Source organism: Astatotilapia calliptera, chromosome 2, assembly GCF_900246225.1.
Source record: "Astatotilapia calliptera chromosome 2, fAstCal1.2, whole genome shotgun sequence".
In the NCBI taxonomy this organism is placed as follows: Eukaryota; Metazoa; Chordata; class Actinopteri; order Cichliformes; family Cichlidae; genus Astatotilapia; species Astatotilapia calliptera.
Genome location: NC_039303.1, coordinates 20517290 through 20534299, shown reverse-complemented (window position 1 = coordinate 20534299; position 17010 = coordinate 20517290). Strand labels below are relative to the sequence as shown.

The following is a 17010-nucleotide window of genomic DNA, read 5'->3' as shown; positions in this document are numbered from 1 at the left end:
GGAGGAGCCACAGTTTTGATTTCAACCGCCAATCAGCGAAGACAGGAAATCGCGGTTTTTTCAATTTGTTGTTTACGTATGGCGTGAAGGTAGGTGCATTCAAATCAATTTAAAGATTGTTTACACGACCCAATCGATTTGTTTTTAATAAATGTGAGTATATCCCAAAAAATCAACTGAAGCGTAGCTTTAGCGGGTGTGTCGCTGAGCTCTCCTCGGCACCGCAGACAAACGAGCCCGCTGTTAACGCTCCGCAGCGTCCGTTAAGCCTCGAGTCACGAAGGTGCTGCATTATTAAAAAAAAAAAAAAAAGTGCTCCAGGATGCCCATGGTACTGCGATCCAGAAAGTCCCTCCGCCCCGGCGAGGTACAGTTGCCGACGTCGACACCGACAGCCAGGAGAAGCTCCAGGAGCAGGCAGGAGAGAGCTACGTACGAGGTGGGATTTCTATTACTCAGCCTTTCCTTTCCGCCTCCTCTTCCTCCGCTGCTGCAAACTTCATCGTGGGCCACGTAGCTCACTGGCTAACGTCAACGGCGAAGACGTTAGTTGGCTAATACGTGTAGAATACTTAAGCGAGGATTATAAAGAGGCCGTACTGCTCTTAAGTCATCCAACTTTACTGCTTTAGTTTTTTTTTTTTTTTACCGCAATAAATATTTGCTTAAGCGGCTAGCATTGTTTTAGCTAACTCCGCGTGCGAGCCAAAACTTAGTTAAAGGTCTCTAATCATGGTAAGTTTTTTTAACTAGCTTAGGATGTTTATATGTGGTTAATAACAAAAAAATACCTTTCATATTATTTCCTTCCCCTTTTCTGTTACTTTAATGGTTAACACACTTAATGCAGAGTGCACGCAGCAACTAGTGCTTTATTCCATCGCTTGTTAACGTTAACGGTGTTACCGATATCTCCTGTCAGGAGTCAGACGAGTCAGACTCTGAGCTTTTCCTGCTCCAGGAGGAGATGGAGAGACGTGAGGCTGAGCTGGAGGAGGAAGCTGCTGAGGAGGCAGATCTGACGGTAGGCTATAATTCACCTACAAACACCCCCCTTTCTCTCACTTTCAGATATTGTTCTGTGCACGCATGATGTGGGGGGAGGGAGCAAAGCAGAGCCACCTGTGAGGCCTCCTGGGTGTGGCAGAGCTCCTATTTGCACAGCCCTGCAGTATAAATATCCTGCTTTGTGTCATTGCAGCTGCATAAAACCGCTTCCGGGAAATACTGGCAGGCCAGTGCGGAAATGTCTCAACCTCCTTTGCCCTGCTGGCAGAGAAGAGAGCTGTTGCTTATTTAGTAATAAACAGAAGATTGAATAGTCACAATCAATACTGGCTTATATCTATTTTCATCTCTCTCTTAAATATCTCATATCACCCCAAAAGAGCACTTTGTTCTCAGACAGCTGGCATTCTTGTGGTTCCTTAAAACTCTATAAAACATTCCCTCCCGGTTGTTCAGTGATGACGCGACGAATCCTACTTCCGGGTCTAAAGTAGTCTGCGTTTAATATGGCTTTTGTGTTGTTAACATGTTTAATGTTATGTATTTTCTTCTATTTGATCTCAAAAAGCTCCTAAAACAGTCAGTGATCCCTGTTGACCTCCCTCGGCTTTTATTACCACTAATCATTTATTTAAGCTCAGTCTTTAAAACCTGTCTTTAAAGTCTTTAAAAGGATGTAACTACAGCCCAGCCTATGCAGCAGTATATGAATGACTAACCTCGTATTGTGGATGGATTATCTCAGTTGTTCTCCTGGCTGAAGTTTGGTCCTTGTACAGCATCCTGCCATGCGATTACATTTGTTCCTGACCACCGAGAACACTCACGGTAACTTTTATCGAGTGGAAAAAAAGTTAGCTTGTTTATATTATGCTAACATAGCTGTGTCGCTAGCGGTCACCTAGCACATCATTATATACCAGCAACCCAACTTAAGTAACCCTACAAACGTCACTGCTGTTTAGTTTTCTGTCTTCATTTATGCTGGAAGTGATAACAGAGCTGTACGTTTTAATTTGTTTCCAAAACCCCACAGTCAGGACATGCTATATTGTATTTAGATAGAAGCTAGCGAGCTAACTCCCTGCTAACTTCTAACTCCGTTAAATGTCATAAATTCCGTTTTCATGGATGCCTGGATGTTAAACTCAATTCTTACACCTGGTAGAGCAGAACGCTGATCATTTTATTAAAGATGAAAGACTTTAGACAGTTTTTCAACTCTCAGTAATGCCATAGTGATCGTTTGATATATGGACCTGCAGCGGAGTTTAGACCCAGACACGGCTAGTGACGTCAGACTGAACAACCGGATAGTTATGCCTGGATCAGGTGACCCCCGAACCCTCCCTTAGTTACACTGCAATGGGCATCCGCTGCTGGGGGCCACGGTGCACCAAGTGTTTTTTCTTCACTCAACCTGTGTTTATAAACCATTCTGCATTTAATCTTTAGTTATTATTAGTCTCTGGCTCTCTTCAGCAGCATGCCTATTGTCTCGTCTTTTTCCCCTTACCACCAACCAGAGAAGCTGCCCCTCCCTGAGCCTGGGTCTGCTGGAATTTTCATCCTGTTAAAAGGGAGTTTTTCCTTCCCACTGTTGCCAAGTGCTTGCTCATAGGGGGTCGACTAATTGTTGGGGTTCTCCCTGTATTATTGTAGAGAGAAGACCCCAGTATAATGCACCTTGAGGTGACTGTTGCTGTGATGATTATATGAATACAGTTGAATTTAAAGTAAATGAATATTGCAGAATAGTAGAGTATTTCTGTAATTAAAATAAAGGCAACTGTAAAACATGAAACTTGCTGGGTTCCAATATATCTGCAAAAGCTGAAGCCTGGGGTCTCTCTGGATACTCGGACATGCATGTTGGGTTAATTGGCCGTAGTTGCAAATATGAGTGCAAATCTGTTCTGTCTCTGTGTGTGAGCCTTGCCACATAGACTGGCAACCAGTCCAGGGTGTACCCTGTCTCTCACCCTTTCACAGTTGGGATTGGCTCCTACCCAACTGTGACCCTAAACTGGATTAGCAGAACAAAACTCATCTGTTCAAATCTGCATATTCACTGTGAATCCACTGTTTGTTCATTTTATCTTGTGCTTTATTTTATTGTTCTTATTCTGCCATTGTTTTACTAAGTGTTTTATCCTATTGTAAAGTGTCCTTGGGTGACTTGAAAGGCGCTCATAAATAAAATGTATTATTATTATTATCATTAAAATGCATGATGATGCTGATGCCAGCAGCACATTTTAAAAACGTGTCGTTACCACTTGTGCATCGTCAGCTCTTTTGATAAAAGGGAGGAGACAAATTGCTGTTTGTTTAAGACAGAAACGTTCTTCCAGGCGTGATTGTTTTACAGTTTCTGTTCTCAACAGTTTGGGGAGGTTGTTTTGTTTCATAATGTGCCAGTTTTCATGAAATGGGTGACACTGATTAACTACAGCTGGGTCACTTTAGCACCAGGTCTCACTTACTATACGGGAATGCATATATGGTTTGACATTGTCTTCATTGTCTTTAATAAGTGAGGATCTTTCTGGAAGTGTAGATCTGGGGAGCCTGGCGGCTGTTGCTGAACATGTTTTGCAAATGTGCTTGGCTTTCAACAGTGTATCAAAGTATCGTTTACATTAATGCAATGACCCAGTGCAATGAAGTGACCCATTAAAATCAGTGCAGGGGTTTCAATGTTGTGGCTGACGGGTGTAATATGAAGTATGTTTGGAAACGCAGGTACGTATCTAAGTGTTTGTTTGTTTGTAGGGGGCACTGCTATATATTTTACTGGCAAGTTAATGTAGCATCCATAAAATGTGACCTGTAGAGTGGCCACACCCACTTTTGGACCACTGGGCTGTCAGTGTATTTATGAAAATGAGCAGGCAGAGGTGGAGCAGAGCAAGGCTAATGTTGAGCACTGACTGCCATGAGAATATCAGGTCAAACAATGCTGTAGCCACGGTAAGGCTCGTGTCATGCAGGTAAACAAATATTAACAAGTCAACAGCAGCCACGCACCAGTCAGGAGAGCTGCTTTAAATGGGTGTAGCTAGTCAGTGTGGGAGCTTTGATGTTGACGGGAGCCAGCGGGAGCAGGAAGACTAAGACTGGAAAAGTCTCTCAGTGATTCACTGCTAGCTTTTTAGATAGCCGTAGGTGTTACGTTTCCTTTGGTGTGTGCCATGAAGCTATTCAGAATCCCTGCTTCATGTGTGTGTGTGTGTGTGTGTGTGTGTGTGTGTGTGTGTGTGCTACATGATTACACAGATTTATAACAGATATTTCATCTTCCTCAGGATCTGAAGGATTGCAGTGTTGTGCTGGACCGTCTCCAAGCTGACGAAAAGAGTTTGAAAAAAGACCTCGAGGAGAAAGAAGACATGAACCGCAAAGGTGGGAAACCAGTCTCCAGAATCCCAACTTTCCAGAAGCGACCCGCTGGAGCCAGTCAGAGCACGGAGCTGCCGGTTCCCAGAAAGGACACTCCAGTCCATGCTCAGCCTCCTGAGAAACTTGGAAGTCTGGAAACTTCAAAGTCCAAGCCGCCTGATCCCAGAGAAACAGCGCTCCCTGCGCCATTGTTCCACACCCCCAAAATTGGCTTCGAGGCTCCTTCTACATTCAGCAGGACAGAAGTGGCTCTTGCGACAGCTCACGGCCCTCTGATTGCTGCTCAACCTGTTCACTCCCCTCTTCTGACTGCAAGCCCCCGGCCTGCTCTCAGATCAGAGCAAGTCAAGAGCAAAACCTCAGAAACCACCCCAGATGGGCCTACAACACATCTGCCACGCGAGAGCTTCCCCAGCAAGATACCCTGGGAGGAGCCAGCGGAGACGTACGACCCCGCAGTTAAAGACAGGATTCTCCTCACTCCATCTGGAGACTCTGAAAAGTCTGCAGAGATCTTTCAAGCACCTGAGGACAGCCAAGTGGAAGCTATAATGGACGAAGAACCTCCATGGGAGACAGAGCCACTGAACACAGCTGGTTTGAGGGACAGTATATCTTCATCAGAAGCTGAATGTGAGGATGAGTTGGCTGGTGAGAGATCAGAGGAAGTGAAGGAGGATCGTAAACTACTCATAAGCCAGTCAAAGTTCCCAAAGCTCAAAGAGAAAAAAGCAGATCCCGACTCAGACGCTGCTGCAGCACCAAAGACGCCCGCTAAAGTGAAAGCAACCAAGTCAGCCAAGGTGAGTTATGTCACTGTTTGAGACTGAGAGCTTCCACTGGCGTCTGTTTCCTTGATCGTCTCAGCTGAGGCATATTTAGGAATTCTTCAGAATTCTACCACTCCCTGCAGTAGCAGCTTTGGTATGCATCACAGTATGCTATGCTATGCTTAAGCTGTGAGTGTGATGTAGCCTGTTGGAGTGTATAAATTCTCCCCTTATCATCCTTCAGAGGTCAGGATGTCCCAGTTTTACCCTCTTCTGCTTCCTGAGCACCACCTTGCTGCTTCTCGGAGGGTTCTCTCACCACGTGTGGCACTACGGGCTTCCCATGTCCGTGTCCCAGCTCACGGCTCAGCTGGAGCTGCACTGGCTGGAGGGCTTTGGATTGTTACCAGAGCCCTGTAGCACTGACTGTCGGTAAATGATATCAGCAACTGGATATTTTTGAGTTATTTATGTCAGAAATATTATATTCACCTGTCAGGATTAACTAATGTACTGCTGAATGTGGTCCTTGTTGTTCAGAGTGCACCTGGTGGAAAGCATTCCTGTCGGTCTCTACCAGTCTTCCCCCTCGTCCAGAAAGAGCATCGCAGACAGCTGGCTGCACCTGCTGGACAGAGCCAACAGCTCAGTCCACATCGCCGCTTTTTATTTCACACTGCGGGACAGCGATCTGGGCTCGCACGAATCCTCAGACTCTCAGGTGAGCACAACCACCTGCACACTCAGGTCTCACAATGCGGCACATCAGATGGTTGTACCTGAAGCTTTAAGCCTCTGAGCTAATGGCCTCGCATGATTCTCAGGGAAGAAAGGTCTTTGAGCAGCTGATGAAACTTGAATCCAAAGGTGTAAAGCTCCAGATCGCTGTCAACGCCCCCCAACAGTCAAATCACGACACAGCCGACCTGGCTGGGACAGGTAAGAGTGCCAGGTTTGTGTTTCAGAATAGGACGTTTAAGGAATTTCAGCATTAATTTCCCATGCTATTTTGTTTTTCCGTTGCAGGTGCAGAGGTCAGAGAGGTGGACCTCAAAGCCGTTACTGGAGGCATCGTCCACACCAAGCTGTGGGTGGTTGACCAAAAGCACTTCTATGTGGGCAGTGCTAACATGGACTGGCGCTCTCTAAGCCAGGTATGGTGCAAACTCCTAAACTATTATATATAGGTTGTATAAGAGATGGATATCCTCACTAATCCCCCTGTTTTTAGTCGGGTAATGTCAAGTAAGAAGTCTCCACACAACATTTTTAAGTGGGGCAGGGAGACAGATCCGTCCCAGCTTAAGTACATTAGTGTCAACAGAGTGCAGGACTGATGTCTCATGGTTTTTGTTTCCTCTGTGCTGTCATAGAGAAGAAATATTTCTAATATGGTCAGCTCTGTCAATGGGCACAGAAGCCCCGCTCAGCTGCTGATTTAAACCCTCTGTTGGTGAGGGGCAGCCAGTTAGACGTAAACTGGGAGAGGCCCTAAAAGAGCAGCTACACCAAAGCCCAGCATGAACTGTGCAAAGCTGCTTTACTGGAGTCCATGAATAAAAATACAGAGTCCAGCTTTAAAACCTGAAAATGATACATTTCCCTTTAGAAGAAGTAATTACATCCCTGTATCAGCCCACACATCGTGCATACTAGCACAGTGGCTGTGCTGTGTCAGAGCTAATGCAGACTGTGGACTCTCTTGAACAAAGGTGAAGGAGGTGGGTCTGTCAGTGGAGGACTGCAGCTGCCTGGCTCAGGATGCCTTTCGGATCTTTGGGGTGTATTGGAGCATCGGCGGTGTGATAAACGGTTCCCTGCCTCCGTACTGGCCCGCTCGCCTCTCTGCCCTGTCGAGTTCCCAGAAGCCCCTGCATCTGAAGTTCAACGGGGTCCCTGCTCAGGTCTACCTCTCTGTGAGTATCCTTTCAGGAGGAATCCTTTTGAGTTCTGCTGTCATTTTACAGGAACTGTGTTGCATCGATTGCTATTTGTTTTATAGACACAGGCAGATGAGTCTATGTTACGTCATCATACTAAATGCTCAATGACAAACAGATTTATTCCCAACACTGAACGAATGGGAATATCCTAACATTTGATCAGGAATAAACAAAAAAGACAGACAGCTGCTGTCTGTGGTTTGTTTGGAGTCTTTTAGTCAGTGAGAGAAACATTAAAACCAACATCTTTGTTCATTATTATTTTAATTTGCTGTTCTTTTCTAAATCTGTACAGATGGTGTGTCTTTAACTGCCTTCTTTTACATCATGAATACACATTAGTGGCCCAGTGCCACGGGAAGCCATCCCTGTTCATGCCATCATACTTCAGATCATAAACCATTCCAAGCCTTCTCTGTGGTTTTATCTTCTCTTCCAGTTTCTTTTCTTTTGTCCTTCGGTTGCAGGCTGATCTGAGCTTCCCTCGTCCAGAGAATGCTGGACCAGGATTTCTGGGGCTCGTTCAGATTTTTGTAGATGTTTGTGTCTAATCTCCCCTTTCTGTCTTTGTTACGATAGCTGGTTTGCATGGTGTACTGAACTCTCTGCAAGATTCCTCTTATGTTCGACTTGGATAATGATATGCTTACTTCTGTGCTTACCCCTCTAAGACTGATGTGCTCTCGGGTTTTCTTTACCATGAAAAAGGAGTCTGCAATCACCAGGGCACTATTTTTTTTGTAAGAATGTAAAAAAAAGTGTAGGTTTCATAGAGCTCTTGTATCCAGAGCTCCTTTAGCTGCATGTTGTGGGTTCACAGAAACACCAATTGCACTCTGGGACTTTTACTTTGGTTTAGCCCCCTGAAATAAAATCATCTTCATAATGTAACTATGCCCTGAATATGTTTTGGTGTAAAGCTAAAAAACAACATTTGTATGTTTGTCTGAAACTGCTTTTGCACCATTCCAATCTCAAGATAAGGACATCACTCAGCTGTCACAGGCTTTTCTTCCTCCTGTGTTGGCTCTGTTGATCATCATTGCTTCTGCTGTGTCTGTTTTCTGCAGAGCGCCCCTCCACAAATCTCAGCCCGTGGCCGCTCTGACGATCTGTCCACTATTCTGTCTGTCATCAACGATGCTCAGGGATTCGTTTACATCTCTGTCATGGACTTCCTTCCACTGTCTCAGTTCACGGAGCCACTCAGGTACACTCCACTCACACAGCTGCACTGTTCATGTCATTTAATAGCGATTCTTAAGTCAGTCAACCTTAATGCAAGACACAATCAGAAATTACTGTTATGCTGTTAAAAAATGTTATGTCGACTTACTAAAAAGGTAAAAGATTGGCTTACAAAGCAGCCTCTCATTAAGATCAAGTACACACGCTCAGAGAGCATTTCAGGAGGAAGAAATTTGCTCGTTCTGCTTCTACCTGCCTGCATCAAACAGTAAAAGTGCTGATGTGTCTTGTGGAAGCTGTAGAGCTTTAAAGTATGTCCTGGTCTCTCATTTTCAGGTTCTGGCCCGCCATCGACACGGCCCTGCGTGCTGCGGCGTGCACCAGAGGCGTGCGAGTCCAACTGCTGGTCAGCTGCTGGGAGCATTCTTCTCCTGACATGTTCATCTTCCTGCAGTCCCTGCAGGTGCTCAGGAGGCATCCACTGACGTGCGACATTGACGTGGTACGTTTGAAGATTTGATTTTTCTTTTCATGAAACGTTTTAAGTCACCGATGACATGGCGGATTCTAAAGCAACGTTTTTTGTATGATCTGTAGAAAATCTTTACAGTGCCTTCAACAGCAGAGCAGAAGAAGATTCCCTTTGCACGAGTCAACCATGCCAAGTACATGGTTACAGACAGAGTGGTCTATATAGGTATGCTGCCAGCACTGGCTACATTTTAACACTTTTTAGCTCCTTTGAACTGTGAAAGGCAAAATTTAACAGCATAAGGTGTCCAGCTTTTAACATTTAGTAGGTAATGTCTGTAAAGTGGAACGATTATACTCAATTTCAGCTCTGTTTCTGTTCTTGAACTTTCCAAAAGTAGCTTTGCATTCATCACCAGTGTTGGGACTAACGCGTTATTAAGTAACGCGTTACAGTAACTACGTTATTATTGTGGTAACGAGCACGGTAACTAGTTATTATGCCAAAACCAGGAACGCGTTACTGGGATTTAGATAGGGTCGTTACTCGTTACTTCGTGTGGTGGCTATCGCGGAGTTTCCACAGATTCAATAACATTAGCAAGTGGTGGAGGGCAGCAGGTGGATGAAGGAAAGGGGAGGCAAGAGGAGAGACCCGAAGCGGCCCCTGGTCCGAGAGTGTCAGGTGAACTGAACTTCAGGTAAGAAGTTATGACCTGCAGTCCATCTGGGTCAGATATGAACCAAGTTTAGGTTGAGTTTATTTTTGTTATGCTGACTTTTTCGTACTGCGTGCTAGCTAGCATGACGGAGTTTCTATACAGCTGGGTGGTGCTATGTTACTGATGTTGAACTTTATTTTGTTCATAAGGTTAATTATTAGAGTTGCCAACCGTCCTGTAAAAAACAGAATCGTCTCGTATTCAGAGAAATTATTACGCGTTTCGTATTTAGGTGAAAAGAAACACAGTTTGTCCCGGACTTCAGCTACAATGAAAAAGACACAAAGCTGGAGTTACTGTGTGTTTGCTGCACAGCTGCCTCTTCTTCTCTCATTCTCTCACCCTCCCTCTCCTGTTTCTACTTCAATCATGAAATTGATCAATGATCAGCTGATCGGCTTTTGTCTCTTGTTTATTTATCGCCCACTTTGCGCCAGAAAGAGGAAACCAGCGGATGTCGCGGTAAACAACAGCAGCACGTTTAAGCTTGATCAGCTGTTGTTAGAATTTATTTAATATTACTTTCTAGTATCAGCTGATGTTTGCTGGAGCCACAGCTGTAAATCTGCTGGTCATGATGTCGGTTTGGTTATCTGGTGAGAGGGAAACATGAAGATGAAACCAGGAGATGTCCTTACTGAATCACATCAGAGCTGTGATGGAGAAACAGGTTTACCTTTTAGGTGACATGAATGAGTTGAAGGGAAGTTATGAACTGTTTCTGAGAGACAAATAACCCCAGGATCCTTTTCTAAGTAGCTGACAGCTGGTAACTGTGCAGGGGCGGGTCTAGCAAAGTGTTGCCTGGGGTCCATGTAGGGCATTAAAAGGGAGAGGGGAAATACTTTTTTTTCTTATTCTCATTTAAAATGTCTCGCTTTTAAAAAAAATAATTATCTGAGTCTTACAACAAACGATTGATAGATTGATACATATATACCATCAGATCAGTGTACATCACTGTCACAACAGTGTTTATTTTCATTCAAAGGCTTTATGATTTTTCCTATAATGGTGGGCCGGTCTCTAGTCAAATTCCCCGGGACGATTTTTTTGTCCCAGTCCAGCTCTGTATGCAGCTCATCTGCAGTCTGGTGTTACCTACATCTTCCTATTCAGAAGGCAGAATTTCCGAGTTCTGAGTACAATCGAAAGCACCACGACTGCAGTTTTTGTGTTGGATGTAAAAAGCGAGGATAGAATGGCTAGGATAGAATCAGGCGTGGGATTTCTCTCATGGAAGTGTGCACATTATTTTTTTCCTTTCTATTGGTAGGTGGCACAGTGCACTTGTGGCAAGTAAGCAAGCTAGAAGACCGGCAGTCTGGCTGGGTGTCCAGTTACAGAAGCAACACATTAACAAGAGAATTCTGAGTTAAACCAAAGTTACTTTCCCTAGTAACTAGTTACTCTGAAAGTAACTTGAAGTAACTGAGTTACTTTTGATAGAAGTAACTAGTAATGTAACTAAGTTACTAATTTAAAGTTACTTACTCAACACTGTTCATCACATATTGAGTCTTAGTGCAGCGCTTCATCCTCTAATTGTTTTAGCTGCTCTCCTTGTAAAGCCATCCTCCACGGTTTAAACACCAGGTGGGCGGGGCTTCTAAAATGACCATATTAGGTATTTCCAATCTCTGTCACAACATACAGATCTAAGAGTAAAAAACTGTCTGATCACATTGTTTTAAACTTGTGTACGTGTGACAGAAAGTATAGAAAAGCATTCGATAAATGGAGACTGTAGCTCTCACCCAGAGTCTCCTGTGGTCCAGCTTGTTAAACTGCTTCTCTTCACAGGGACGTCCAACTGGTCAGAAAACTACTTTGCATTCACGGCTGGCGTGGGCTTGGTGGTGAACCAGACGGGCTCTGCTGTTAAACCGGGCCAGCAGACTCTGCAGAGCCAAGCAGAGGAGCTGTTCCTCAGAGACTGGGGGTCTGAGTACGCCTCCACGCTCCCCGTTGAAGACGTGGACGTGTGCCCGCGCCATTGAGGGAATCAAAAGCGCATCGCATTTAGAAGAGCTGTATGCTTTCTTGCTGCTACTACTTGAACTTTATTGCATCTATGCAGAATCCGCTGGCTGTTTGTTTTATTGCAGTTTACCGACTGGCTGCCTTTTTTCTGTATATAGTTGCGTTTTCAGAGCACATTATTTTGTTTTTTTTAAATTTCTCTGTGGTGTTTTTAATATGCTGACAGATGTGACAAGTGTGTTACATTATAAATAAAACAACATTCTGGAGACCTTTAAGACGTCTTTTCTCTGGATTTTCTTACAAAATCTGAACTTTTACAACAGAAAAAGTCTGAATACTACATAACCAACACGTGTTATTTTATAAACTGAGAGCTGTCAGCACAGCAGTAATATTCCAACTCGTTGCACACTTTTAAGCCATCAACATAGAATCATTTTATTATAATGATGATTGTGTGAAATCAGCTACAAAATCATAATGGTGTTCCACAAAGTTAAAGGTGACCTATTGCAGTTTCAAAACAATTAGCTTGGTATTACGTACAAGCTTTCACCTGCAGCCATTTCAAACAAAGAGCTTCAGGCTGCTTTAAACACTTTCAAGCAGGCTTTTCTACTCTTGGCTCTGTATGATGTCAGAGAGAGGACACACCTAATATGGTAATCTTTCTGGATTCCTCAAGAGCCCTTTCTCTTTCTTATGACATCACACCTCTGGCTGTGAGCGCCAAAGCGCCATCCTCATGCTGTTTTTAGTTTATGAGGGGCAGCCAATCGGATGAAAGCTAGCAGAGAGAGTTTATTTCAGTGGATGAACTGAGGAGCTGTACCAACAGCCTGTTTCAGACAAACGACTCATTTGACAGTGAATCTGTGCTGTCTTAAGCTCAATGCTAGAAGGAAAAATCTTTATATACGTGAACTGAAGCAGCTATTTCAAAACAAAACCCACAGAGATCCAGATGATGCATTTACAAATAATCTAACTACTAACTTCAGGTTTATGTGCCTTCATCTTCACATTTAAGAATCTTTTCTCTGCACACATCTGGGAAAAAAGAAGAAATGGGATGAACCATGTACAGCCTGTGTCAGTGTCGAACGCTGCAGTTCCAGCTTTAGCTCGTCACACCTGCTTAGTGTCACTGTTGTGTGAGACAGCACACCTGCTAGCTGCCAGCTGTACAAAAGCATCCACAGCTTTGTTTTGTAGCTGTGGAGCAGCTCCACGTGCACAAATGAAACGTCAGACGGTGAATGAAGCAGCAAGGATGGGTGCAGATTCTTTTTACACAAACTCTGCAACCATCCCAGTCCTTTCATATCCACGGGCAGGAGAAGCTTGAAGACGGGCTCTCACTCCATGGAGAGCTGCACACTGTCTGACTGGCCCTGCTGATGTTGTTGCTGCTGCTGCTGCTCAAACTTCCTGGCTAGAAGGCGAGACATGAGACAGACGGAGAGTTACTACAATAAGCAGAAGATCTACAGGTCGTCCAGCAGGCTTTCCACACTCTTGTGAATGTTTTATGCACCATTTTGGAATGTTGAATTAATGTCTTTATTAATGTGAAGGAAAACATTACACAAAAGAGCCACCAGATAACTCAGTTTAAAAAAAAAAAATCCCCACTTTTCCCCATCTAACGCAGCCCACACTGAGCCAACACACACAGGCTCGACTACGTTAGTATCTGGTTTCACACTACAGTGATTTCAGGTTACTTTTTTGCTCTTTGTTTGGTAAATACGACTTAAGGGGAACAGATTTCTTTAAAAAAAAACATAAGGACAAAGATAAAGCAGAGTGTTTCTGTTAGAGGAGTTAACTGGTGGAACAGGTGCAGTTTATTTTCGTTGTTTAAAAATAGAGTATTAGAAAAATTATAAATCAAGAATGAAAAGAGCAAAATAATAACACTGAAACTCTTGGTTGTTTTGCTTTGATTATATTAATGACATTTAATTTAATATAGTTACTTATCTAAGGTGGAAAGTTTTTGTTTTGTACATGAGCTGCATGCTGAAAGATCTTTTGTTAAAAGGGTTGGCGTAATAAGCATATTCAGCCAATACCTTTTGATTAGCCTTGTCTCGTGCTTTCTTGCTTTGTGGTAGATCTTTATTCTGTATTCAGTGAGATATTTGAATGCTAATAAATAAATCAATAAAATGAGTCTGCTCAGCTCAATAGAATCTAAACTCTGGGGTGTGTTTTAGAATTACGCACGTGCTACAGAGGCTCACTGTAGACAAGTAGGGGAGGCATGATCGCAGAGGTTTTACCTGGAAAACAAAACCTCTAAGGCTGAAAAACAGTCACACACACACACACACACACACACACACACAAAAAAAAACAACAACAAAAAAACAACAACTCAATATCAAACCTCCGTCTGGCTTCGTCCAGCCATAGCCTCACCAGCAAGCACAACCCAGTGTAATGTTAAAGGCTTTGCCACACAATATTCACTGACTTGCTGTGCAACCTTATTTTAGTTCAATAAAGGCAGCATCTACAGTACTGTGCAAAAGTCTTGAGCCACCTACCGTTTTGCTTCAATGGAGACAATTTCTTGTAATTTCTTAAAGTTGTTTTGACCAATTAAAACACTATTCCTTGGACATCACTTGCATTGGTCCAGTCTTTGTACCATATCGTGTATTTATTTATTCATTTTTTTGTTAAGCGACTTAACACTGACCTACGAATGATCCAAGCATATAAAAAGGCATCTTACTCATGGATGACTCCACTTGGCAAAGAACCAAATTTTAATTGTATCTGTGTTAGGAGCATCCTTGTTTTCATTTCTTTAGCTGAAAAAAAAAGGTTACAAATAACAGTGTGGTCGGCGTAAAATAGTATTTTTGCAACAACAAGGCGATTCCCACAGAGAGGTTAGCTGAAAACATGGCGTATCTCGGCGTGGTGTGGAGTGGGTCCTTGAATCTTGACAAGTAGAAGAGGGAGAGAAAAGTATGAAGAGTATGTAAAAGAAAAGGGGAAAACCCAGACCCGACCCTTATTTCCCATCTTCCTGGTAAAGTAAGAGGAAATTAGAAGCGGGTCAAGACTTTTGCACAGTACTGTAGCGTCAAATCGAGTTTCACTGCAATCCACATCAGCCCACATGCATCCTCACCCAGAGAGTACATCTCCAGCTGCTGTCGCAGGCGGACCTTCTGCAGGCTGTCGTAGAAGTTGGGCTCCGGGCTGCTGCCCGCGGTGGGAGGCAGAGTGAAGATGCGCATGATCTTCCTCTTGTTTCTAAAGCGTACGTAAACAAACAGCGTCAGTCTGTGCTCGTTATCCGCAAACAACTAGGGGAACATCATCAACGAGCACACGGTTTGACCTGTAACATGTTAACCTGCCAAACCAGTTATTTACAGTCGTTATGAGGTAAGGTTAAGAAACGCGTCCTTACTTTCTGGCGTACATGAGCAGGCCGAAGCTGACCAGGATCACCAGCAGGTAGACATTCGTGGCCTCGTTCCACGCTTCGTGCACAGAGTAGTCTATGGAGTCGGGCTCGTTTCCCAAAACTCCGTGAGCGCCCATGGAAAATGCGGAAACTGCCACCAAACTACACGGAGAAACATCCAATTTTGAAGCAAAACCCTCTAAATTAGCCCCGTTAGCCTACACGTCGTCGCGAATCCACTGTGTAGCGTAAACACTATTACGTCACATCAGTTCTCTTTTCTTCGTTGCTCCTCTTCCGGTTTAGACGCACTGCTGCCCCCTACAGTCCCAAATCTTATCAACCCAGTAAAAAAAAAAATCAATTCTGAAATTAATTCATTGATGCAGGTTTGATTGGAGAATTAAATTAATTATTACAGCACAAAATGTTTTCTTTTATTCTGTGTTGTTTTTTGGGTCCTTTCCTGTTATTTGTCCTTCCTGAAGGGAACTTTACAAGCGTGTATTTGTTTTTACTTGTAAGATAAGATAAGACTTTATTGATCCCACAACGGGGAAATTTTTGCGTCACCTCAGCTCAGGTACAGATATGAAGGAAATACAAAAATACAATTAAGTACAATCAATGAAAAATAGTAAGATAATACTATATACAATGGTAGCATACACAGTATGTGATTATGGATATAGTTGGAAATATGGAAGACAAACTATATAGCTTGGAAGGTCATGGAAGGTCCATTATGCATGATTGTTCTATATATTCAGATTCATTTTGGTGAAAATCAGGTCAGCATCACCCCAAATGTGCAAATCAGTAAAAGCTATATCTTACCCACATATGTTATTTTACTCATGAGCACAACTGCAACAGGAGGAAGCAAATAATGAATGAGAACTACTAAAGGTAAAAGCACACCGATTTCCAACCTCCAATCTGTTCATCCATTTATGTGATGTCACAGGTTGGGTTTTTTATTTTTTCAGCCCTGCCTTCTCTCTTTTTTGAATCTTGAGACCAAATAAGTATGTCAGTTTGCCATCTTACAGAATGCCGTTTCATAAAATATATCTGGAGGACAGAAGAGACACACAGGTGTATGTTTCTGTAGTGGTTGTTACCTTTGCTGTATAGAGGGAAACAAAAAGCAAAAAGATCAGGATGGTGATCCAACTTTCTGGTCTTCACCGTTTGAAAGTGTGGCAAAAATCCAAAGGATATCGTTCCATTTTCCAGAATGGTAAACTTTTCAAAAGGAACAATGAGAGATACCAGGTGCCGCACTTCTTTTAACTGACACGCGTTGAAATGAGGCTCCAAAGTAAACATCTCTCATCACTACAGTGATGCTGACTGACCTCCTTCCTCACCTCCTCTGCTCCTATCTTTGGTGGGAGAGACTCAGACTGGCCGGAGGGGGGGCAAGGAAAAGAACTGAGGATATACAGACTGACAAATAACAATGGCAACAATGTTAGCAGACCTGTTCAGCCTCTGGAAAAAGCTGCTCAGCAGCATTAAGTGAGTTAAACAAATGCAAAGTAAACTGGGATGATTAATATGTCTCACATGTATAAAATCTAACTGAATCATGTAAAATCAGTTATCCATTTGTAATTAAACCAATCTGCTGCACGGCACCAACTCAGTAAAATTTAATTTTAGCATCATAAACATGGCTCAATCAGCATAAAAGCACTTTAGGGCATACGGATCTGTAGATGACAGTGTGACAAAGTGGAGGAGCAGTTGCAATGCTCTCCATTTGTCCCATATGTGTTTACCTTTTTTTTTTTTTTTTGCACATTGTACACATTGTACACATTATTCCGTTTCTATGTATTTACTATGTTTTGCCATTTGTCAAGTAACATTGCTTCACTCACTATCCCGGGTTTGTTTGTGTAAGCGTTTTGTTGCCGGCAAATCAAACATTCTGCAAATTAAGCTAAATACTCAGTTACATGTTTCTTTATATTTCATTATGTTACAGATTAAGTCATTTGTTCATATTTACTTTGCTTGTCTTTTCAGTCTTCATGAGGGTCAGGTGTGGGGAAACGCCTGCCTGGCATTTCCTCATT

At 43.1% G+C, this 17010-nt stretch overlaps 2 protein-coding genes across 7 annotated transcripts; one reads left to right on the top strand and one right to left on the bottom strand.

Moving 5' to 3' along the window:
* Window positions 1-44: 44 nt before the first annotated feature.
* On the top strand, window positions 45-11765 carry pld7 (phospholipase D family, member 7). 2 transcript variants are annotated; one of them, XM_026186680.1, is made up of 12 exons: window positions 45-439; window positions 923-1024; window positions 4317-5213; window positions 5425-5612; window positions 5721-5901; window positions 6005-6119; window positions 6207-6334; window positions 6893-7096; window positions 8194-8333; window positions 8648-8813; window positions 8909-9008; window positions 11308-11765. In XM_026186680.1, exons 1-12 carry the CDS (start codon window positions 323-325, stop codon window positions 11502-11504), a joined length of 2535 nt encoding a protein of 844 aa, XP_026042465.1. In that variant the 5' UTR covers window positions 45-322; the 3' UTR covers window positions 11505-11765. The 2 variants fall into 2 exon arrangements, with proteins under 2 accessions (XP_026042465.1, XP_026042476.1); XM_026186691.1 differs by lacking the exon at window positions 45-439 and adding an exon at window positions 458-735.
* Window positions 11766-11899: 134 nt separating this feature from the next.
* Window positions 11900-17010, bottom strand: smim19 (small integral membrane protein 19). 5 transcript variants are annotated; one of them, XM_026186731.1, is made up of 4 exons: window positions 16944-17010; window positions 14927-15085; window positions 14642-14766; window positions 14244-14536 (listed from the first exon to the last, which is right to left on the bottom strand). In XM_026186731.1, exons 2-4 carry the CDS (start codon window positions 15058-15060, stop codon window positions 14304-14306), a joined length of 492 nt encoding a protein of 163 aa, XP_026042516.1. In that variant the 5' UTR covers window positions 15061-15085; window positions 16944-17010; the 3' UTR covers window positions 14244-14303. The 5 variants fall into 5 exon arrangements, with proteins under 5 accessions (XP_026042534.1, XP_026042543.1, XP_026042516.1 ...); XM_026186722.1 differs by lacking the exon at window positions 16944-17010 and adding an exon at window positions 16048-16171; XM_026186749.1 differs by lacking the exons at window positions 14244-14536; window positions 16944-17010 and adding an exon at window positions 11900-12925 and having other exon boundaries at window positions 14927-15258.